Source organism: Octopus sinensis, linkage group LG11 (genome assembly GCF_006345805.1).
Source record: "Octopus sinensis linkage group LG11, ASM634580v1, whole genome shotgun sequence".
In the NCBI taxonomy this organism is placed as follows: domain Eukaryota; kingdom Metazoa; phylum Mollusca; class Cephalopoda; order Octopoda; family Octopodidae; genus Octopus; species Octopus sinensis.
The window spans coordinates 74924344-74950518 of NC_043007.1; the positions used below are offsets into that span (position 1 = coordinate 74924344).

Consider the following 26175-nt stretch of genomic DNA (forward strand, 5'->3'; position numbering starts at 1 on the left):
TACTTAACGACAGCAAAAGTGTATGTGTGTGTGTGTGTGTGTGCATAGTGTAAGTTTAATACAGCCTGTATTGAGTACTCTTTTCATCTTTTGTAGTTCTTTGAACCATTATGTGTATATATCATATATACACTGATGGGATGACCGTCCCCATAGGTTACCAGGGGTTTGAATATGGTCACACCCCATGTTTGTAAATATATTGGCTCTGCCAGTACTTCTTTCAAATGACAGTCATCCTTCAGAGTCCCAGAAAGATGGTTTGTCACATCCTTGGCTTGCATGTATGGTACCTCAAAGATCAAGGGACCCTGTGTGATATAAGGTGGAAAATAATTGATCAGGGCCATTGCAAAATCTGCATCATGGAAAGAGCCAAAATTCTTAAGGACTTTACAAAACCTGGCACGTTAAATAGTCATAAAGAAGTGTTTTCTAAATGTGTCCAAGTGCTACCTACTGGAAAATGGGATCTCCCCATTTGCTTGTTAGGCCTTTTTGGGTCTATAAGGGAATTCAGGAGAGACAACCTGTCCTCATTAACGTTTTTTTGTTAAGATGTATTTCTCAATTTCTGAGCATATCCTCTCGTTCATGATGTAAAAATATTTTTGTCTTTATATAGAGTATGATGAGCTGTCCATAAGGCATTAGCTTAGTGGATATGAAACCTTGGGTCACTTTAAGTCCAAGATATAACATTTTGGGGTTGTAACAATTACTGCCTTATTCTTTAGAGTATGCTTCTTTTCTGTCATATGTTTTATTAACTAACTATATATATATATATATATATATATCAGAATAAGAAGACAGAGGACTTTTAACATATCTTTAATAATTAGTTACAGTTATTTCTGTACCAACTCTCCTTTCAGTGCCAGTTTATGCAAAATTTCCAAGTGAAAATTTACATAATATTTGTGGTTTTAAACTTTAGAGTGGCATTTCTTAAGACCTGCATTAAAGGTGCACTCTTACATTGTGTTCTCTTACATTCTACTCTCTCAGGACCTTTATATATATATATATATATATACGTTCAGCAAAATTTAGATTCAGATGAATATGGTACTTAAATTAAAGGCACCAGAATTTGGTATGGTGTTATCCATATGGGGTGATTATAATCAAAATAAGCAACAAGTATATCCAAGGTAGTGTAGTACAATCGTTTCAGCTACTTCATTTTATTAAACACTGTAAGTATTACATCAGTTTATATATATATATATATATATGTATATATACCCTTAAATAGCAGAAACAATAAAGTGACTTCAAGAACGAAGTGGTCCATGTTTCATACAGGTATTTATCAGCTAATTGGCCATTATGTCACTTTTTAAATTCTGTCAGATAAAAATAATAAAAAATACATACACTCATGTATTTAGTTCTAACCTACATAAATATGATAACAAAAAGATTAAAACAAATATGCTGTCTGAGAGGGTAAAAAATTGAAAATACCCAGGAAAAAGAAATTCTCTATAATCTTAGGGAATGATATCAATGTAAGCAGCATGAGATTTGAACAGTTCATCTTTCAGCTAGGATCTGACTTGGATGTCACACTTAAAAGAGCAGGGTGAATTTGCTGAAGGTGTCATGATGATTCTATAAACTATGTTTAAAAAACAAATCAAATTCTTTGAAGTGTAACCCTGTATTTCTTCAACAGCAAGAAACCTCTTCCGATTTCTTCTTTTCTAATTTAACCTCTCATCTCATAGTATAAAGCTGCCTTCCTCTCTACTTTAGTCCCACTCAGTCATTGTTAGTTTTGCAAGATACATGGTGACCTTACTAGTGCTGGTACCATGAAGCAAAGTACCCAGTACACTCTGTCAAGTAATTAACATTAAGAATGATATGCAGCCATAGAAATTATAACCAAAACAGATGTTAGAGCATACTGCAATCCTCTGACTCACTGGACCCTGTTAAACTAACTAACCCATGCCAGCATAGAAGATGGACATTAAAAGGGGATGATGATGATGGTGGTGGTGGTGGTGGTGGTGGTGGTGTGTGTGTGTGGTGTGTGTGTGTGTGTGTTTGTGTGTGTGATTGTGTGTGTGTCTGTGTGTGTGTGTTTTGCATCTGTTATAATATGCTCATATTTGTTATATCATTTTGTGCTTAGATACAAGTGATTTCAGAAGAATACAATTGTCAATGTTTTTGTACTTTGGAAGACAGCCATGGTAACTGTCTGTTTCTGCTTTTTTTTTTTCTTTGCATAAAGAAATACTTGGTAATTTTTTGTAGGTGAAACTTATTTGTGGAGCATTGTCACAAAGATACTGTACATCCAGATATAGTGTTAACGTCTCTTTATTCAAAGGTTAATTACCATAAATCCTTGAGTATAGTCCGCCCTTGAGTATAATACGCAGGGGATTTTTAGGGGGCTGTACCTCTTAAAAACCTAAACTTTGTGTATACTATGGACCTCTTCTTTAACTTGAGTCAAAGAGATCTATATAATGTCCTTGGTTTGTAAAAATGTATACGGTAACATTCTTTATTATTATTGTATATATAACATAATGCAAACATGTATCTTTTTTGTACATTTTGTTTGCAGAAAATAAAGAAATAACAGTAATAACGTTTAATAAATGTTGCTTACTGCAAGTTATGGATGATTCTTTCATGACTTCATTGCTTTCAGGTTTAGCTTAAGGTATTTTCGTGCCCGACATCACAAAATGCATCTGAATAAGCATTGCCGAACAGCAAATAGAGACTCAGACATTGCTTAGAAAATAATTTTCATTTTTTAACCTCGTATATAGTACGCACTAGGGATTTTGACCTTTACATTTTGGGATAAAAATGCAGATTATACTCGAAGATTTACAGTAAATATCTTTAGGTTTCTATCCCTGGAGTACAGTATAACATGCTTTTTATAATACATTTTTGAAAAAAAGCACCAAAATATATTTACTTTCTCTAAAATATGCCTTGAGTAAACATTTTAGAACTCATTTTATTAGAGCCATGATATGAAATATATTGTGGCATTTAACTAAGGTCCTGGACGTTCTAGATTCACGATCATCTTGGCCATTTATCCTTCCAAAGTCAATAAAAAAGGTAACTACTCAAGTATTGGGCTTGATTTAGCTGATTACCCCACTCCCCTCAAATTTCTGGCTTTGTACCTATATAAGAAATTATTATTACTTTTATTATTAAAGCGGTAGGCTAATGGAATATTTAGTACACTGGGCAAAATGCTTAGTGGAATTTCACCCAGCTTTATATTTTGAGTCCAAATTTTACCGTGGTCACCTTTGCCCTGCTTCCTTCCAGCGTTGACAAAAATAAGTAGCAGTTGAACTCTGGGGACAATGTCATTGACAAACCCCGACCCCAAAATTGCTGGTCTTGTACCAAAATTTGAAACCACAAGGCACATGCATGGCCTAGTGATTAAGGTGTTGCACTCACAATCGTAAAATTGTGGTTTCAATTCCTAGACCATGTGGTGCATTGTATTCTTGAGCAAAACACTTCGTTTCATGTTGCTCTGTGACCACTTTGACACCTCACATGTGGGACACCACATGTGAGGTTTGAAGTTTGAAATCGACCTTGGTATATGACTGGTAATTATTTTATCAACCACAGACGAACATTGAGCACAAACATTTGGTCACTATGAACAAATCATTTATGCAGATCGTTTGGCAAAAGCTGGATGCTCATACGTTGTCTTCAACAGGAGAGTCCATTATTATTATTATTATTATTATTACGGAGACAAGCTCAAAGAATCATTGGCAAGTTGGGCAAAATGCTTAGCAGCATTTCTTGTAAGTTATGTTCTGATTTTGAATCTTGCCAAGGCTGACTTTGCCTTTCATCCTTTTAGGTTCAATAAAATAGGTGCCATTTGAGCATTTGGGGTGGGGTGAAGTAATCAACTAATTCCCTCCCCTTAAATTTCTGGCCTTGTGCCAAAATCAGAAAGAATTATTCTTGTTGCTTGGGCAGTGCTCTAGTAGAATTGTTAGTATCAAAAGGAATGTTTTGAGGTATTTCTTCTAATCCTTTGTGTTCTGAGTTCAAATTCTGCTGAGGTTATCTTTGCTTTACATCTATTTGGGGATTAATAAAATAAAGTAGCAATCAATTTCTGGGGTCAGTGGGATTCACTGAACCCATCCCACCTCAAAATTGTTGGCCTCGTGACTAAATCAGAAACCATTATTGTTGTTGTTGTTGTTGCTGTTGTTATTGTTGTCAGGGATCTGAAGTAGCGGAATATAGAGCAGAGTACTGTACTGAATGATTGTGTATCCCCCCTGTGTGTTACAAGTTCAAATCCTGTCAGAGCTAGTTTTGCTTTATGTTCGTCTGTGGTTGATAAAATAATTACCAGTCATATACCAAGGTCGATTTCAAACTTCAAACCTCATCATCATCATCATCATCATCAACATCATCATTATCATCGCTGTTGTTATACATATCTACTTTAAATTGAATTTTAATTGAAGTAAATATCAAAATAAACATTTCTGAAAATTAATTTTGAGACAAAAAAGAAATACAAATTCTGCTTTTTTTTTGTTGTTGTTTTTTTTTTTAATTCTTATCAAATGAATACTTTCTGAAAATTAATTTTGAGACAAAAAAAAAATGAAATACAAATTCTGCTTTTTTTTTGTTGTTTTTTTTTTTTATTTTTATCAAATGAATACTTTTGAAAGATTTCCATTTCAGTGAATAAAAAAGAACAAAGATCCAATATTACATATGACTGTGTCTTTTATTTTATCAGAAAATAGAATAAATGTGCTTGTGTGACATTTTACTGTGAAAAACATTCTCTTGTTATGTGGCTTGTTAACCCTGTAACTTATCAAGTTGTTGTACCTAATTGATGTCAAAGTGTAAATATGTCCCTGTAGAGCTATTGTAGCAAACAATACACTGAGTCTCACTTTCAGCACCATCCTTAATTCTGCATAGCAGCAGCAGTGGTGGTGGTGGTGGTGGTGGCAGTAGTAGTAGTAGTAGTAGTAGTAGCAGTGGTAGTAGTAGTAGTGTAGTAGTAGTAGTAGTAGCAGTGGTAGTAGTAGTAGTGGGTAGTAGTAGTAGTGGGTAGTAGTAGTAGTAGTAGTAGTAGTAGGGTAGTAGTAATAGTAGTAGTAGTAGTAGTAGTAGTAGGGTAGAAGTAGAAGTAGTAGTAGTAGCGGCGAGCTGGCAGAAACGTTAGCACACCGGGCGAAATGCTTAGCGCTATTTCGTCTACCGCTACGTTCTGAGTTCAAATTCTGCTGAGGTCGACTTTGCCTTTCATCCTTTCGGGGTCAATTAAATAAGTACCTGTTACGCACTGGGGTCGGTATAATTCACTTAATCCATTTGTCTGTCCTTGTTTGTCCCCTCTGTGTCTAGCCCCTTGTGGGCAGTAAAGAAATAAGTAGTAGTAGTGGTAGTGGTAGTGGTAGTAGTGGTATAGAGTTAATGTTGGTACAAAATTAGAGGCTTCTATGTGGTTCACTCAGCCTGGTAGAAATAGAAACTAAATCTCCTTTAATTCACAACCTGCTGCCTTCAAGCAGAAAGGACTTGTTAGTCCATGTAGTATTCAGTGAATTGGCAGAACCATTAGTGCACCAGACAAAATGTCATGTGGATTCATTACATTCTGATTTCAAATCCCACTGAGGTCAACTTTGCCTTTCATATTTTTGAAGTCAAGTAAACTAAGTATCGATCAAGTACTGGAGAATTTATAATCAACTATTCTTTCTTCCTTGTAAAAATGTCTGGAAGTTTCATGTCAGAAGAACAAAGCAAAAGAAGAAATGGTCAAAGCTGGAACAGTTTTAACCATAATTTTTACTTGACTAAGCTTGACCTGGGATTGATCTAGGACTAAAAAAAAAAACAATAAAGCATAGAAGCAGAAATCCTCAAGAGAATGCGTGTGTTTTGTACCAGTGTTATATGTGTGTGTGTATGTGTGGGTCTGTTTGTGTGTGTGTGTCATTTGGAAGGAAGTTCTATTATTTCAGTAGACGTATCTGACTTGTAGCATGTTTCTTTTGTTTGTGGATGTTCCTAGAAAATGTTGACCATATTCCACAATGGAATTAACTTTTGTGCAATTAAATTTATGGAAATATATAATGTGGACCATATTCCACAATGGAATTAACTTTTGTGCAATTAAATTTATGGAAATATATAATGTGGACCATATTCCACAATGGAATTAACTTTTGTGCAATTAAATTTATGCAAATATATAATGTGAACCATATTCCACATTGTAATTAAATTTTGTGCAATTGAATTTATGGAAATATATAATGTGGACCATATTCCACATTGTAATCAAATTTTGTGTAATTAAATTTATGGAAATATATAGTTTGAACCATATTTTACTTTGTAATTAACCTTTGTGCAATTAAATTTATGCAAATATATAATGTAGACATATTTTCACACATGCAATTTCACTGAAATGCACATATAGAATGTCATTAAAAGTTTGTTAATTAAAATCTTGGGAAAGCCATTAATAAAAAGCATATTTCTGTTTGAAATTCAGTTTTTGTGGAATTTCCTGGTATTTCATCTTCTTCAAACATTCTAGATTCCCATCCTTGAGACTTAATGTTTGATTTTTATTGTAATGTTTATCAACAACAAAGTTTGTAGCACTGTTGATAACTGGAATTATTTTTTCAAGGATATTCCTAGAGCTTTAATGTATTCTTCAATGAGGAAATGATAAAATAGTATTGTCATTTTGTCCATATTCAGCCACATATTCCAGTAATGATAAGGAGTGGGGCTATAAGTTATATTTTTTCCGTCAATCATTTAAAAGGAAATATCATTTAAACAAGTGACTTTGGCTTTTTCCTATTCTGCGTCAGTAATTAATCATAAACACACACATATATACAGACATGCTTGTATGAAGCACGACATTTGAGCATTAGGCCTCAGCGAGGCAATGACTAGTGACCGAGACCTTTGGAAATATGCTGTGCTTGAGAAGACCCAGCAATAAGATCATAACCCATGGCCTATGCCAGTGGCGTAACCAGCCCACTTAGTCATACCTTTCTTTCAATGGACACTAAACTCTGCTCACAAAGACCTGTTGAGGCAAGTGAAATCGAAATCAAATTCGGTGACAACACCGCATGAATGGCATCCATGCTAGTGGAGTGCTAAGAGCACCATCCGAGTTGTTGGCACCATGTTGGTGGCACGTAGAAAGAACCATTTGAATGGGATTGTTACCCGCGTCGCCTTACTGGCACTTATGCCAGCGGTACATGAAAAACAGAAAAACAACATTCAAGTGAGGGCATTGTCAGTGCTGCTGGACTGGCTCCTGTGTAGGTGGCATATAAAAACACCATTTGAGCATGGCCGTTGCCAGTACCACCTAAAAGCACATAAACGCACCCACTACACTCTCAGAGTGGTTGGTGTTAGGAAGGGCATCCAGCTGTAGAAACTCTGCCAGATCAGATTGGAGCCTGATGCAGCCATCTGGCTCACCAGTCCCCAGTAAAACGATGATGATGATGATGACGATACATACAAAAAGCACAAACACACAGACACACAGACACACATGTGTGCTTATGTATTTAAAAGCATGAACACACACACACACATGTGTGTGTGTGTATATACACATACATATATATACATACACTTATACATACATAGATTCTTCAGATGAATAGATGCACACATGGGTAAGTGTAGTGACAGCTCAAATGACACACCAACTCTACCACATATTTACAAACACCAGGAACCTTCTAACTTCAAATAGTCTTGTTGCTTTTTTAGTGACCAGCTCGAGCTCTTTTAAGGACTTAAATAAATCTCAAAGAAAAAGATATACATACATGCATACATACATGCATACATATGTACATACATACATAATACATCTATATATACATACATACATGGATATGTAAGTAGAAAGCTCCGAGATGATAGTAACATTGATCACCTAAGAAGTTTATGAAGGACCAATAGCCGAATTACTACCTCCCACTTTGAAGGGTATGTGTTTGCAATCCAGGAACAGGAAATATCAACCAAGCACTTGATGCACAAAAGGGATAGAGATGCAAGAAAGCAGTAAAATGTGACAACTGATGCAGACTTTGTGGAGTTAACACTGAAAATATCACCCATATCATAAGCAGTTGTCTGAAAATGTCATCATGGTACTATCTACCGAAGACATGATGTGGCTAGGACACTCTATAATGAAATCTGTTGAAAGGATAACCCCGAGGACAAAGAAATGAGAACCCACAATATGGTAGAAGCCACAGCCACTCATAATAAAAAAGAGTACTGGTGGAATGTCCCAGTGAAGACCTCAATAAAATGTAAGCACAACAGATCTGATGTAATGGTTTGGGATAGAGAATAGAAGCTGTACACAACTGTGGAAATTAGCTGCCCAGCAGATGTTAACATAAAGCTGAAGATCAGTGAAAAAGAGAACACATACGCTGAACTATTGAGAAATCTGAAGTTACTCTATCCAGATTACAAGTTCAGGTTTATACCCGTAATTATTGGGGCATTGGGATATGTAATACACTGCCTAAATACCAATTTTGAGAAATTAAGCTTCTCGAAACCAAAAAGAAGAAAACTAATTCGAAGACTACATAGCCAATCCATCACTAGAACTGTAAAACTTTCATTTAGATATATACGAGCATGTCTAGATATGCAACTATATGCATGAGAATACATACATAAAGCAAAACATACAAATCTGCACACATACATACATACATACATACATACATACATACATAATACATACATACATACATACATACATACATACATACATACAAACAAACAAACAAACAAACAAACAAACAAACAAAAAATACCCTGCTGTTGATGTTGAAATTCCAATGAAGGAGTCTTGATTCTAGGTTAGAAACGAGCTTTTTCTCTGTTGGCAAGAAATCTTGAAATAAACTGAATAATGACATACATGCATGCATACATACATACATACAGGCATACATACATACATACATACATACATACAAACAAACAAACAAACAAACAAACAACAAACAAAGTAGAGTTTATGATATATATATCTTATTCAAGTAATTCATTTATGTACTTGGTTTGCAAGATTCTTGGTGTAAACATATATGTTAAAACATATTTCATTGTATTTCATATAGGCATAATGATCCTTTCATTATTCAAATTCATTTAGTCACAAAATATACAAATGCTTTAAAAGATGTAGGAGAAAACTATAGGACAATTCATCTAACATGATAAATAAATATGAGTTTTAAGGTTGTTTGTTTGAACACTCAAACCTTGAAATGAATACTTATCTCTTCTAATTACCATCATTAAAAGAAATTTATTCAAATTAAGTAAAACTAATTTAAAAAGCAAACATAATTCAATTTTCAAAGAAAGCTTTCATTAAATTGAATTTTTTTTTTCAGTGTTTTTTTTTTCAACCTAAACTCTATGAAAATCTTGCATGATTAATTGAATTCTCTTTCACTTGCACTTTCAAACTACGACTCTTTTGGTTTATTGGATATTAATTTTTCAATAACAAAGCATCAATGTTTTCATTATTATTACTATTATCATTATCATTATCATTACTATTATTATTATTATTTGCATTTTGCTTGTCTTTCTTTTTTTTTTTTACATCTCTTTCTCCATCTCTAGCTGATGATTTCTTCCCACGACATATAAATGGTGGCCCTGAGTTAACATTAAGGAAATGTGAGTCCTTGGTTTAGAAAATAAAAACAATAGCAAAATGTAGAACCTTTATCATTGTAACCCTGGTCACGTGTGTGATCTTTTGGTTAGTTATGTGCTATGTATCATTATTATTATTATTATTATTATTATTATTATTATATAATGTTGTTTAATTATTTGTAACCCTGTACATATGTGTAGAATATAGTTAAACACAAATGTGATTTTTTTTTCTGGCAAGCATGAAGATGATGTTAATTCCATAACTTTAATTTATAGAATTTTCTTTTTAAAAATTCAATTTTACATTTCTGCAAATAAATTCTAAAATTGGTGGTATTCAACGTGTATTTTATGTTTATTGAGTGGCTGTTTAGTTCAGTGGTTCTCAACCCACTAAATACCAGTTACCCCAACCCCACAAAAAATGTATTAGTGAATGTATTTTTTTTTATATCCCTACCCCCTATCATTATTAAAGAGAGGGTTCACATTCTGCCATGGTCGACTTTGCCTTTCATCCTTTCGGGATTAATAAATTGAGTACCAGATGCATACTGGGGTCAATCTAATCGACTGGCCCCTTCCCCAAAATTCTGGGCCTTGTGCCTAGAGTAGAAAAGATTATTAAAGAGAGGGCAGAACAGATTTTGCCTCTATATAATTCTGCTTGCTTTGCTATGATATCAGACAATTTTTAAAAACTACCTCAAATATATTAGGCATCATGATTTGTCCATCTTACTTTCAATCTTCACTGACACCCCGCCCCTTGGCAGGATTCTAGGAAATGTTGGATTAGCTGACATTGTTTAATTTTATTAAGACATTCATTATAACATTATATACTGTTTCATTCATTATAACATTATTATACAGTTTTCATCAGGAGAAAACAGTAACTTACTGCATTGCTGCATTGTTGGTTACCAACATCTGTTGGTAGGCAGATACAAGCTGAGAATCTGCCTACCAACTAATGTCATTTTAATTTTTATGCTTTTTTCAAAATCCTATGAAAATTAGAATCTCTTATGGATAGCTTCCTTTTCTCAGCATACTTTCAACAAACCATTTTAAAGGTCTTTCTGATTTAAAGTCTTAAGCAGAAGTTTTATTTGTTTTTTATAACACATAAGGTTACTTTAAAGAAATTTAAGGATGATTTGGGGTCCACAAAAGATAAATTCCTTTCTAAATATCTATTTGTAATGTTAACCAATTCTTTACCATTTCTTAGTGCTGTATATTTTGTGACTGCTCATCAATTCTCATTATCTTCATTGTTCCATTTAGTTTCTGAAGTCATCATTGCCTTAATTATTGTTTGGTTATGTCATTGTTTGCTTCTGTTTCAGCAATGCATGAGGTTTTTTGTTGTATGATTCTAACCCAATTCTCCATTGCATATTATTGTTAATTTCTCAGTATTTTTTAATGTCACATTGATAACTAATTACAGCAATAAGAGCTAAATATTACTAATTAAGTGCTCGAAAATATTGAACTGAATCAATTTCACTTGACCAATTTTCTTAAATGTGTTACTATTTTCTTTGAATGTAGGATGTTAAAACTTAAGATAAATGTAATATTACTTTGAGCTTAAAAACAAACTCATTTCAAAAATAATTTTTTTAATTTCTGAAAAGACTGTTAAGATAAGAATTTATCAAATTGGAAAATGGACAACATTTGTTAAAAAACAAACTAATAACAAATAATAATAATCCTTTCTTTAATAGGCACAAGGCCTGAAGTTTGAGGGAGGGGATTAGTCAATTATTTTGATTGGTACTTATTTTACCAACCCCAAGAGGATGAAAGGCAAAGTTGACCTTGGACTAATAATAATAATAATAATAATAATAATAATAATAATAATAATAATAAGGATTTCAAATTTTGGCACAAGGCCAGTAATTTCAGGGGTGGTGGTAAGTCGATTATATTGTCTCCAGTGCACAACTGGTACTTATTTTGTTGACCCTGAAAAGCAAAGTCAACCTTGGCAGAATTTGAACTCAGAATGTTAATTCAGATGAAATTCCACTAAACATTTTGCCTGGCATGCTAACAATTCTACCAGCTCACCACCTTAATGTTTTCTATTATAGGCTCTAGGCCTGAAAGTGGGTGAGAAAGGGCTAGTCAATTCTGTCGACCTCAGTGCTATACTGGTGCCTATTTCTTCAACTTCCAAAAGGATGAAAGGCAAAGTCAACCACGGCAGAATTTGGCTGCAGAATGGCCTACACTCTCAGAGTGGTTGGCATTAGGAAGGGCATCCAGCTGTAGAAACTTTGCCAAATCAAGATTGGAGCCTGGTTCAGCCATCTGGTTCGCCAGTCCTCCATCAAATCGTCCAACCCATGCTAGCATGGAAAGCAGACATTAAACGACAATGATGATGATGATGATGATGAATGTAAAAACAGACCAAATTCCACTAAGTGTTTCCTCTGGCATGCTAATTATTCTGCTACTTATTTCCTTAATAATAATAATAATAGCAAGCACTTAGAACAAACTACATAAAATACAGAATAGACAACACATCAGAAAGTGATAAGTGCAGAATCTGTGGACAAAATGGTGAAACCATATGGCATATTACCAGCCAATGTATGCCACTAACCCAGAAGGAATATAAGAGATGCCACAACAATATAGCCAGCCTTGTCCATTGAACACTTTGCAACAAGTATGATCTTGACAGAGCAAAAAATTGGTACGACCATAAACCTGAAGGCATTGTTGAAAATAGAAATGCAAAGATCCTTTGGGATTTTATGATGCAGTGCAACCATGAGATAGAGAATAGGAAGTCAGACACAGTCTTAATTGAGAAAGAAAACAAACTATGCTGGATCATAGATATAGCATGCCCAGCTGACAACAAGGTATGCAATAAGGAAGAAAGAAAAGTCAAGAGATATGACAGGTTAGCTCAGGAAGTTAAGCAGTTGTGGTCGATGAAAAAGGAAGCAGTAGTACCAATAATTGCCAGAGCCCTGGAGACAGTGAGCAAAAATCTTGAGAAGTACGTGGAACAAATAAGGGCTGCAATAAGGGTGGAGCACTTGCAGAAAACCGCACTGCTTGGAACCACTTGAATACTCCAGAAGGTGCTCAAAAAATAAGAGGTGTCACTTTAGTTAACTGGTGGTGAACAGCTGACACTGTAGTACCTCTCCAGCGTTAGAAGCTGTGCAAAGGCGATAATAATAATAATAATAATATTAATAATAATTGACATCTCTAGTTGAAACTTGGATACAGTTTCCAAAGGCAAAACAAGAAGAAGAAGTGATGATAATGACAAAAATACAATAAAAGAAGTATCCTATTTGCCTGTGTATAAATTTTCCTAGTTTATATTTGATCTTTACAAAAGAAAAGTGGGCTGCATCTTATACATAGGGTGAAAGCTAAAACTGTTTTGAAAACAAAGGGGAAAAACTTTTTGCATCAAGTTTTAATAACTAAATTAGGAGTACAACTTATACACAAGTAAATATATTAACTCACAGCAAAAATTAATCTAAGGTGGATTAAAATTAATTGTAGCAAGAAAGGAAAAAAAAATAATCAAGACTGACAGGGTTAAAGTATTGGACCGCTGACCACTTGATTGTAATTAGAATGTTGATATAGTCTCAGTGTTGTTGTTGTTGTTATAGATGTTGTTGATGGTGTTGATGTTGCTGCTTAGACTTACTGTAACCCTGATTAAACAAACATGATCAAAAACATTCCAACTGTGACCATCACATCTTTTATTCTGGACCATGCTAGTCAATGTGTCCTGTTCTTTTTAAGGAAGTAGGGAATGATTTAAGAGATATTTAGCTTCTATTACCGACAAATCAAGCAACTGCATGGCGGTTCACTCTCTTATTGAACTATGTTCCTCAGCTCTGATTGACAGAAGTTCATCATATGTGTGTGTGTATGTGTGTGTGTGTGTGTGTGTGTGTGTATGTGTATGCATACACACACACATTTATGTCTGTATGTGTGTATGTATATATGTGTGTTTGTGTCTTCTTATCTTGACATTGTGCAATAGTTGTAAATGAATGTCACTGTCATACAAGCAGTGTCTTCATGCCTAATCTTCTGTGGAAACAGGTTTAGTCATGAGGAAATGATATCTTGCTTGGAAAGAGGCGAGAGCTGGCAACAGGAAGGCCATTTACCTGTAGAAAATCTGCCTTATAAATTCTGTCTGACCTATGCAGGCCTGGAAAAGTAAATGTTAAAGTTATGATGTACTCTATAAAGTCTCAAAGAAAATTCCCCTTCAACTGCCACTGTAATAAAATTATACTAATGACTAGGTTGTAGATGTGTCATAATACTTAACTCTTTAACTAGTTTCAGTTTGAGAGTTGTGGCCATGTTGGGGTACCACTTTTAGCTTTGCTATACCTTCACTACTTGAAACCTCCTCTAATATGTGGAATTTGGTGAATGAGGGAGTTTGATGCTGTTGCCCTCATCTGTTTTTCCTGCTGTGAGGTAGGCTCATCTGGAACCCTTGATAGGAAGAGATCCAGTTTTGTTTTGAAAACACCTGCATCTATGCCATGCAGGTCTCACAGGATTTTTGAGAGGATATTGAAGAGTTGTAGGTCCTTGAAACCCAAGCTGTTGCAGTATCTGGTCCTGTATTCTGATGGCAATGTAGGGATTTTTGACACTATGCAGTGATACCCCGAAGAGAACACCTCAACACATCGTCATTGCCATCTTCACTCTCTTTTCCAACAGGGGTAGAATGTATCTCTCTTGCAGTGAGACACCTGTTCCTTCATCTCTATCATACTTTAATTTCTCATCACCAGGTATAAAGCCCCCCTCCCTCTATACTACTCCTCATCTCATTTGAGAGATTTTGTCTTGCAAGTTATTTGGAAACCTCATTGGTGTTGGTGTCATGTAGACAAAAATGCCCAGTCCACTCTGTAAAGTGGTTGGAACTGGGAAGGGCATCCAAATGCAGAAACCATGCCAAAGCAGATATTTGAGCTTGGAGCCATCCTCTAACTCATTGGCTCCTGTCAAACCATCTTGTCTATGCCAGAATGGAAAACAGACATTCAATGATGATGATGATGATGATAAAGCTAATTTTGTGCAGTGATTTATTATGCATGTTTTCTTCAACAAACCCATCCAGCATCTGTTGTTTTTTAGATATTTACATGTTAAATACTTATGAAAATTACCAAAAACAGCAAGACCTTATATAATGAAATTACATTGAACCTTGATTCGTTATCAGTCTATTTAGTGATAACACAATATTCTCATATTTTTATCCAAAGACAAATTACTTTGAAAATGTTTTGTACCAAGTTTGAATATTTTATTTTCCATAGAAGATCCAAACCCTTTTACACTCAATGCCTTCTATAGCAGCTCTTGATATTTGCCATCTTCTTGTCAGCACAGAACATGCTCAGATGGGTACTCTTGGCCAAGTTAAGCACTGCCTCAAGTAGTAGTGTAGCTAGAGTGTGTGCTGCCCAGGTAGCCCTTCAGTTTGCTGCCCCTCAGCCCCCACAAAAAATACATATTGCCTACAGCAGACCCAAAAGAGTGCCACCCCCAGAAAAGTACCACCCGGAGTGGACCGCCCCCTCCACCCCATCTAGCTATGCTAGTGGTCTCAAGTCCTAGGACTCATTGGGTCAGTTACTCAGTTTTCCTGGTGTATAAATGACTGAGATCACAATATTTCCCCCTGGATAGGGTGCCAATTCATCGCAGAGTTACTCTCTTATGGCTGAGTGGACAGAAGCAGCATAAAGTGAAGTGTTTTGCTCAAGAACACAACACCAACTAGTCTATGAACCAAAACCATGATTTTGCAATCATGCATGCAACACTGTAACCACCAGACCCTGCACCCTTATCACTAGGTCATGCACTGTCACTCCAGGTAAAGAATCATTGCTTTAAAGTACTCAATACTATCATGAAATAAAATGAAGGTGAATATAACAATTACATGTGTTTTAAATGGTTATCACGATTCTTCTACAATGTTATGGTTAGTATGTTTGAAGAAATTGTTGAGCCAGTTCTAATAAAACTGAAACTTCAAAGTTCTATTTCTTATAATGGAATGTTCTTTTTATTTTGATTTTCATAGCACTTCATCATGACTATGCTGGTGACGAATCTCTGTCTGATGCTGATCAAAGAAGAACATCCTTTTTGAGGAACAAAAATGCCCACCATTCTTTAGATGAACCAACTCTGCATGATTCTAGTCTTCCCGGCATGAAGACTGCAGCGAGTGAATCTCATTTGGTCGACGGTTATTTAGGAATTGATAATGAGAGAAAGAAATCTACTTCCAAACTTTCTCTTTTGGCTGAAAAACTCAGTGATCCAAAGGCCAGCAAAGCAGCTAAAAATTCCAAGTCACCATTTGCAACACTGTTTCGAAGATCAAAATCCAGGGAACCTTCTCCAACTCCTCGAGATGTGAAATCTAAAACACTCGATTCATTGAAACCTGGCAAACTTGGCAGGTCTCAACGCTCCAACAGATCTATAGCTGGTTCTCAGAATATGCATAAGGGTGATGTGGAAGGTGGCAGCCCTGCAATTAATATCGAAGGTCCTGATGGATTGATTCCATATGAGTTTCAGGATGTCAAAGATATACACCATGGATTCAGCAATGTCTCTATGGGTTCCGACTATGAAATGTCCGAGGCTGAAATTGCTGAAATGAATGCCTTGACTGAAACAATGCATGAATATTACTATTCTGTACGCATCTTCCCTGGGCAGGACCCCAATCAGCTATATGTTGGTTGGGTCACCCCTGGCTTTCACATGGGAGGCAGGTCCTTCGATATGAAGAAGATCAGGAATGTCATCATCTCAACCCAAGATGTAGAATATAAATACAGACAAAGGTAATCCTTATATTTTTACTTTTATTACTAGTGTTGCTATTATTTATACCATAAGTAGTATACAAGGTACTGATACATATTTTATAATTTATGAAGTATCTGGTACTAAACAACAAAATATTTGAATATTTTTTAAATGCAAAATATTTTTATCAATAATTATATAATGTATTACAGAGATGTACTTGCATAGCAAGTGACATGATCTGAGATCGTGTGCTGGAACGAAAACAATTGCAGCATGGAAGGTGTTTATAAGAAACACACAAAAACCGTTAGATTCACTTCAACATTTAAATTTAATTTGTCAAAATATTTTCGTCACTTTCAGACTGCGACCTGTTCACAGACAAAACTCCGTGCTGCATCTGTCAGTGAACAGTTCGCAGTCTCCAAATGACGAAAATATTTTGACAAATTAAATTTAAATGTTGAAGTGAATCTAACGGTTTTTGTGTTTCTTAAATGGCTTATAAACACCTTCCACGCTGCAATTGTTATATAATGTATATTATTTGATTTTAAAAATATCATTCATCAGATATTCAGCGTATTATTTAAATTACTTTAATTACACTAATATCTGACCATTGGTGGTGATTATCTCTTTTAAGACCTAAATAACTACTTCATTCATCATAACATTAGAATTAGGAAAATAAATATATTTATGAATTTGTTTTGAAAGATTCCTGATGTGAAACCATGTGTTGAAACATATGTTGTTATATCTCAGGATGGTCATTTTTTTTTCACCTTGCCAAATATTTGGCAAGAAAAAATTAAGGAAAATGACCATTCTGAAATATAAATACTTTTATGTCCCACCCACACAAGCATGGGAAAACAGATGTGAAGATGACTGTAATAAAGATGATTATGTTAGTAATGATGGTGGTGGTTGTTGTTGTTGTTGTTATGCAACAAGATGGGTAAGGGTGATTAGGTGATGGTCTAGGGCTTAGGGGTGGGAGACCCCAGACCTTGGAAAAAAAAAACTTTGGTCATCTTGTTGTAGTCGAGGGCTCTTCGTTGACGCCCAACACCACTGGGAGGTAGCCCTCGAGGTCGCTGGAAATGGAGATCTCCAGGTCCAAATTCTTGAATGGCTGGTGGTGGTAGTGATGGTGGTTGTGATGATGGTTAATGATTTATGTTCTTTCATTTCAGTGTAAGCCGCAAAAATTGCTATATGGTATGTGCAGGTGTATTACAACAGCGTTACGGTGGAACTCATGAAGAATCAAGCAAAAAATCCTCACCAGGTCTTGTTATTGGCTGCTACATTGATACAGCCACAGGAATATTAAGTTTTAGTGTTAATGGAAAGGAGGTGGCAAATAAATACCAGGTAATCATTCAATTTTTTTTTGTGTGTTTGCTTTTCTTAGAAGTTTTCATTTTGTTGCAATATATTTTTATTACATTAATCTGTTGGAGCAGATTGTTGTAACCTATTTCCCTCTCTAATGCCATTCTTTAAAATATGGTAAAAAATCTAGAATTCAATGAAATTAGTGCTGGTCTATATTGGTAAATACTGGTTTTACATTTTGGCACAAGGCCAGCAATTTCTGGTGGTGAGGATAAGTCGATTACATAGACTTCAGTGCTCAGCTGGTATTTATTTTATTGACCCTGAAAGGATGAAATACAAAGTGAACCACAGCAGCATTTGAACTCAGAGCCTAAAGTTGAAAGAAATGCCACTAAGTATTTTGTCTGATATGCTAACAATTCTGCCAGCTCACCAGCTTATATATTGGTAAATATTAATACTTAAGAGAGTTCTCTGATGGAAAAATTACTATCTCTAGCTTTCAAGCATCTACCATTGACAAAGCCAAGGAAGGTCGAAATCACATGATCTGGTAGCCCTGGTGGCTATGGCAGATGATTATCTCCCTCTAGCAATATAAACACAAGTGATTTTATGCACCACAAGTCCATATGAGAGATTCTCTCATGGTAACTATCAGAGTATTCCGTGTTCTAACACAACATCCACTTTTACTTAGGGATAAATATTACCTTCTTTATATTTAGCATATGATATTAGAATTACTACATAATATTAAATTTATTATATCTTTATTTCAGGTTGAACCTGGAACCAAACTTTTTCCAGCTGTAATTTTTGAACCAACAATCAAAGAAATGTTCCAGTTTGAATTGGGACGGACAAAAGTAAGAAGTTTTAACATGCATTTATTTTATTTAAATTTTTACCTTTTACTTGCTTCCGCCCATAAGCTCTGGCCATGCTGGGGCACTGCCATTGATATTTATCATGTTCATTTATGTCTTGAAAAGTTATTTCCTTTCTTTGAGTATCTTTAATAATTGGTGCTAGATTTTTGTTTCCTTCCCTCAATTTCTTGATGAGGTCAAATTTACATTTTATTATTCTGAGGTTGATGAAATAACTGGCACTCTGTTGGTTATGACGACAAGGTTTCCAGTTTATACAATTAATGGAACAGCCTGCTCTTGAAATTAATGTGGAGGTGGCTGACCACTCCACAGTGTAAAATTAATATAGTTCTCAGGGAGATTCAGCATAACACAGAATGTGATAAGACTAGACCTTTGAATTACAGGGACAACTTATTTTTCCCAGTTGAGTGCACTAGAGTAATATGAAATAAAGTGTCTTGCTCAAGGACATAATGCACCACTGAGAATTGAACTCACAACCTTACGATCATGAGCCAAATGCCCTAATCAGTAAACCAAGTGCCTTCACATGATTGATGGAAGAAAGAAACTGTAAAGTACAGTTTAATAATCCTACTTTTTTTATGCACCCTTTTCAAGCCTAGTCAGACTCATGGGCCCAGTTTCCCGGTTTCTGTAGTGTATGTGTTCCCCCAGCTGGACAGGACACCATTCCATCGCAGCATTACTCAAAAAACAGGAAGAGAAAGTGAGAGAAAGTTGGGGCGAAAGAATACAACAGGGGTCGTTACCACCCCCTGCCGGAACCTCGTGGAACACCTTGCTTTTAGGTGTTTTTGCTCAATAAACAAACACAACACCCAGCCTGGGAATCAAAACCGCGATCCTCTGACCACAAGTCCACTGTCCTAACCACTGGGCCATCGCAACTCCACAATAATCCTATTATGCATCTTAAATCCAAATGGAAATACTATACAAGTATTGAAATATATTTGGTCAAGGGTCTTACTATTTCTGCCTGTCTATCACCTTAATACAAATTATATGTTGAAAGTGTTGCAAATGAAGGACTTAGTATTATATGCATAAATAGATGCAGGCATGGCTATGGTTAAAAGTTTGCTTGCCATCCAGTTGGTGTCAGGTTCAATCCCACTGTGTAACACCTTAGGTAATTGTCTTCTACTATAGCCTCAAGCCTTGTGAGTGAATTTGGTAGGTGGAATCTAAAAGTCTGTCATGTGTATACGTGTGTGTGAAAGTGTTCATATCTCCTTGTCTGTGGTTCAGATAAAGCAGGTAACAGATATAAGAGAGTCAAGATTTATATAACTGTGCAACTAAGATTTAGAAGTTCACTTTGCAACCATGTGGTTTTTGGTTCAGTCCCATTGCACAGCACCTTGGGTAAATGTCCTCTACAATATCCCCAGGTCAACTAATGCCTTGTGAATAAACTTGTTAGAAGGAAACTGTGTGGAATCCCATCATATGTGTGTGCATGTGTTCTTATGTCTGTACTTGTCTCAGCCACTACAACTTGTTTACATGCCTGTGACTTAACAGTATGGCAAATGTGACCAACAGAATACACACCAAATTAAAAAAAAAGTACCGGCATTGATTTGTTCAACTAAATACCTGCCAAGGCAGAGCCCCAACATGGCCACAGTACAATGTCTGAAAGAAAAAGGTAAAAGAGTCATAAATTTAATTTGTCAAATTTATAGTTTCCTTTAATGTAGTCTAAAAGAAATGGATGAAGGACTTTGGATCTGAGTTGAAGTTAAATACAAGCAAGAAATAAATAGCCCTGCCAAAAATAAAAGCAAATGTTTAAAAATAATAGCAAATAGTGGATTTTATTGAATGTATATAATTTTTCTATTTCAGAATACTTTGCCCTTATCTGCTGCCCTGTTCCGTGGCCCTAAATCTATCCAACCTGCCTGTCCACCACGCTTAGATTTACAAGTAATAAAACCTTCACATTGGGCAAGAGTCCCAAATACATCCCTCAAATCACACTCAATAAAGATGTCAGAAGTACGAGGCTGGAGTTTGGTATGTGATGAACCAGGTCAGTTAATTATATGTATTTATTATTCTGATTATTATTATTATTGTCATTTCATCTGTCCTAACGTTCTGAGTTCAAATTCCACCAAGGTGGACTTTGCCTTTCATCTTTTCGTTGTTTATAAATTAAGTACAAGTGAAACACTGGGTTGATGTAATCAACTAATCCCCTCCCCCAAAATTTCAGGCCTTGTGCCTTTAGTCAAAAGGCTTATTATTATTATTATTATTATTATTATTATTATTATTATTATTATTATTATCATTATTATCATCATTATCATTATTATTGAATAAGGTGGTGAGCTGGCATAATCGTTACCATGCCAGGCAAAATGCCTAGTGACATTTTGTCCATCTCTATGTGCTAAGTTCAAATTCCACCAAGGTCGACTTTGCATTTAGTTCTTTCAGGGTCAATAAAATAAGTACCAGTTGAACACTGGGATCGATGTAATTGGCTTGCCTCCTCCTCCAAGCCTGCTGGCCTTGTGCCAAAATTTGAAACCATTATTACTATTATTGAATGAGTGAGCAGCGCTTGCTATCAAAGTGATACTGGGGTATAAGTATATGAATATATATATATTAAACATCTTGACTACCCATCTGATAAGGATATAGTAGGCACATGCATCACAACCATATATGCATAACATGGTGACCTCATATCAAGAGAAAAAAAAGCATGACCTTGCTGATGGGGCCCAGTTAGAATTCTCTTCAAGCTGAGTAGCCCATCCTGCTCAAAAGGTCCCTGAATAAAGCTTGTTTAACCCTTTAGCATTTAAACCGGCCATATCCGGCCAAAAGTATTCTGCCTGTTTTATGGTGAAACTGACCAGATCTGACATCTCACACCGACCCTACTATGTCGTTTTAAAAATTAACAGCTTCCTCATCAAAATCTCATAGCTACAAAATAATGAATGATTAGTTCAAAACAATGTGGATGAAAAAGCATTAATTTTGGTAGAATAATGTGAACACTAAAGGGTTAAGGATGATGAGCGAAAGACCCATTTTTCCAGAGGTGAATTATTCAAACCCCAAATAATCCCTCTCAACACACAGCTATGATGCTGCTTCACTACTCCTGCTAGTGATCAGAGGTGCACATATTGTAAACTACTAAGTGACATGTTCAACTGGTTATGGTCAAGTGACTGACAAAGCAAATCTGCAGTATCGGGCAGAATATTTGCTGTAACCCATTTTTTTACACCAAGACAAAAGTTGTATTATTTATTGGGCATGCTCTGCCCTCATGACAATTCTAAATTAATAAACAAAAATTATTATTGTTGTTGTTGTTGAAATATTTCATATTACAACACTTTGGTTAAAAATTAAATAAAAATTTAATTCGAAGTTATAAACCTATAATTAATAGAAAAAGTCAGGAAAATTAACAACAATAATTTTGAAAGTAATTTTTGTTCTCAACTTTTTAATAGTTTTTACTATTCCTTTTTTAAAATTTAACATGAAAAACTCATCGCTATTTAATGACTAATTGAGATAATTACAATTTATTGTTTCAGTTTCTATGATGGCTGTCTACATACCAGAAGAAGATAGTTGTCTTGATGTGCTAGAGCTTATAGAACATCCATTATTACTGAAGTAATTCATTTTTATTTGTTTTTTTATATTGAATATAAGCAGTGTTTTGTTAAATATTTGTATAAATCAGGTAGATATCAGAAAATAAAACTGAAAGGGAAAGGAGTTATGTTATTTAGAATGGTTGGGCAATGAGCTGGTGGAATCATGCAAGACAAAATGTTTAGTGGCATTTCTTCTAATTCTTTATGTTGTGTGCTCAAAGCCTGCCAAAGTGAACTTTGCTTTCATCCTTTGGATGGAGTGACATGGGGAAAATAAAGTACCAGTCTTGTACTGGGGATGATGTAATCAATTTGCCTAATTCTTTCTAAATTGCTGGGCTTGTGCCAAATTTAGAAAGAATTATTTAGAACAGTGTTTTGCAAAGAGAATACCATGAAAAAATTTTATTAAAATTTATTTCATAAAATATTGTTCATCATTTTCAAATTTGAGATGAAATATCTTGTAAGTTACTCGATCACCCTGCCATGTAAAAAGCACTGGTGCTGGTGCCATGTAAAAATCACTGGTGCCACATAAAAAGCACTGATGCTGGCATCTCATAAAAAGCACTGATGATGGTGCCACAAAAAAAAACACTGGTGATTATGCCTTGGAAAAAGCACCTGTGCTGATACTACATAAAGAACACTGTTGCTGTTGCATATAGAAAAGCACTGGTTCTGGTTCCACATAAAAGGCACCATTACTGGTACCACATAAAAAGCATTGTTGCTGGTGTCACATAGAAAAGCACTGGTGCTGGTGCCACATAAAAGGCACTATTGCTGGTACCACATAAAAGGTACTGTTGCTGGTGTCACATTAAAAACGCCAGTGCTGGTGCCACATAGAAAAGCACTGGTGCTGGTGCCACATAAAAGGCACTATTGCTGGTACCACATAAAAGGTACTGTTGCTGGTGTCACATTAAAAACGCCAGTGCTGGTGCCACATAGAAAAGCACTGGTGCTGGTGCCACATAAAAGGCACTATTGCTGGTACCACATAAAAGGTACTGTTGCTGGTGTCACATTAAAAACGCCAGTGCTGGTGCCACATAGAAAAGCACTGGTGCTGGTGCCACATAAAAGGCACTATTGCTGGTACCACATAAAAGGTACTGTTGCTGGTGTCACATTAAAAACGCCAGTGCTGGTGCCACATAGAAAAGCACTGGTGCTGGTGCCACATAAAAGGCACTATTGCTGGTACCACATAAAAGGTACTGTTGCTGGTGTCACATTAAAAACGCCAGTGCTGGTGCCACATAGAAAAGTACTGGTGCTGGTGCCACATAAAAGGCACTATTGCTGGTACCACATAAAAGGTACTGTTGCTGGTGTCACATTAAAAACGCCAGTGCTGGTGCCACATAGAAAAGTACTGGTGCTGGTGCCACATAAAAGGCACTATTGCTGGTACCACATAAAAGTACTGTTGCTGGTGTCACATTAAAAACGCCAGTGCTGGTGCCACATAGAAAAGTACTGGTGCTGGTGCCACATAAAAGGCACTATTGCTGGTACCACATAAAAGGTACTGTTGCTGGTGTCACATTAAAAACGCCAGTGCTGGTGCCACATAGAAAAGTACTGGTGCTGGTGCCACATAAAAGGCACTATTGCTGGTACCACATAAAAGGTACTGTTGCTGGTGTCACATTAAAAACGCCAGTGCTGGTGCCACATAGAAAAGTACTGGTGCTGGTGCCACATAAAAGGCACTATTGCTGGTACCACATAAAAGGTACTGTTGCTGGTGTCACATTAAAAACGCCAGTGCTGGTGCCACATAGAAAAGCACTGGTGCTGGTGCCGCATAAAAAGCACACGATACACTCTGTAAACTGGTTTGCATTAAGAAAGGCATCCAACTGTAGAAACCATGCTAAAAGAGACAATGGAACAGGTGCAACCTTTGGCCTTACCAATCCCTGTCAAACTATTCAACTCATGCCTGCATGGTAAATGGACATTAAATGGTGATGATGATGATGATGAGGCTACAAATGAGAACTGTAGATCAGTTGGGCAGTGTGCAGAACAACCAATTAACTCTTGGATTAGATGAGAGTGAAATGAAAGTTGGTAACCAATAAGTCAGCTAGAAAAAGCTGCAATATTTTTTTAACCTGTCTGTCTTTTACCCTAATATGCTAATAAAAAGTGTTTCTTGTTCTTATCCACAGCTTTCATGCACGAACCCTGGATTTGTACCAAGCAGTATGTTCTCACGGCAATCACCGAGTTGCCCATGCACTCACAAGACACATTGATGAGAAACAATTATACTATTGTATTGAAAGTGAATGTAAGTTGAATCTCTTTTTGCTCTTATTAGGATGTAGCAGAGTGGCAGGGAAGATTCATGATTTGAAAAGAATGATATAATACTAAACTAAATTACCCTTCTATATTTGAGTTTAAATTTTGCATTATTTCAGTCAGTACAAGCATTATACTTACTTTAGGTGTGCCATGTCCAGAATGTGTGGAGGAGCAATGGCCCAGTGGTTAGGGCAGTGGACTCGTGGTCAGAGGATCGCAATTTTGATTCCCAGACCAGGCATTGCATGTGTTTATTGAGCGATAACACCTAAAGCTCCATGAGGTTCCAGCAGGGGGTGGTGGCGACCCCTGTTGTACTCTTTCGCCCCCAACTTTCTCTTACTTTCTCTTCCTGTTTCTTGAGTAATACTGTGATGGACTGGCATCCCGTCCAGCTGGGGGGGAACACACACAATCCACAGAAACCGGGAAACCGGGCCCATGAGCCTGGCTAAGCTTGAAAAGGGCGCATAAATAAAATAAATAATGTCCAGAATGTAGGACATAAATCACAGTTCTCTGATATTTGTTTTCTGTAACAGTTCCACTTCCTGATGTTTAATGCCTCTTCCAACCAACTCGTCAAGCTTGACATCCATGTCATCTTTTCTCTGCTTCTTTTGTCTTCTTTTTTTATTCTATCTTTCTGGTCATCTCTAGGTTGTCTTTCCTCATCACATGACCAAGAAATGTCAGTTGCTTGGCCTTTATCTCACAAAACAGTTTCCTATTTACCACAGCCTGGGTCATCACTTCTCCATTAGACACTTCGTCTGTCAAAGAAATGCATTTCACAGCTCTCCAAGCACCATCTCATTATTTATGTTATTGATCATGCCTCACTTCCATACATTAATACAGGGTAGACATAGCAGTCCAATATATGGATCTTGGTCTTGATACTCAGAGTACAGTTTCTCAAGATGTTATACAATTTAGAGAATTGTATATTTATCTACTAAATCCATTCCAAATTCCCCTACTTAATACAGCAATCCTTCTAGCTTACAGCGTATCTGTTACCTGAGTACACCACTCATTAATAAATAATAACTTGAAATCTGCAACTCACTCTATAATCATTACTATCTTCCTAGGATTTTATTTTACAATCCTTCAAATAATAGAATATAGGAATTTCAACCGTGTTTCGTGGTCTGCTACCACAACAGCTCCTTTATAGGATCCAGTTAGCTCAAGACATCATCAGGATGATAGTTCCAAGATAGTTGAAT

The 26175-nt window shown here is 35.9% G+C and overlaps 1 protein-coding gene and 1 long non-coding RNA gene across 3 annotated transcripts in view; one reads left to right on the forward strand and one right to left on the reverse strand.

The window, feature by feature from the left end:
* LOC115217695 (ryanodine receptor) overlaps nt 1-26175 on the forward strand; it is a 323697-nt gene that overhangs the window by 198513 nt on the left and 99009 nt on the right. For both annotated transcript variants that reach the window (XM_036507726.1, XM_036507727.1), the window contains exons 38-44: nt 9760-9816; nt 15962-16739; nt 17910-18090; nt 18840-18926; nt 20814-21000; nt 22544-22625; nt 24802-24923. In XM_036507726.1, coding sequence (XP_036363619.1) covers nt 9760-9816; nt 15962-16739; nt 17910-18090; nt 18840-18926; nt 20814-21000; nt 22544-22625; nt 24802-24923 — 1494 coding nt within the window. The remainder of the gene's footprint in view (nt 1-9759; nt 9817-15961; nt 16740-17909; nt 18091-18839; nt 18927-20813; nt 21001-22543; nt 22626-24801; nt 24924-26175) is intronic.
* LOC118765490 lies at nt 195-26079 on the reverse strand. The gene is made up of 5 exons (XR_005001355.1): nt 25900-26079; nt 18859-18867; nt 15197-15205; nt 11885-11895; nt 195-208 (listed from the first exon to the last, which is right to left on the reverse strand). It is a non-coding gene; the product is annotated as an uncharacterized LOC118765490 (long non-coding RNA).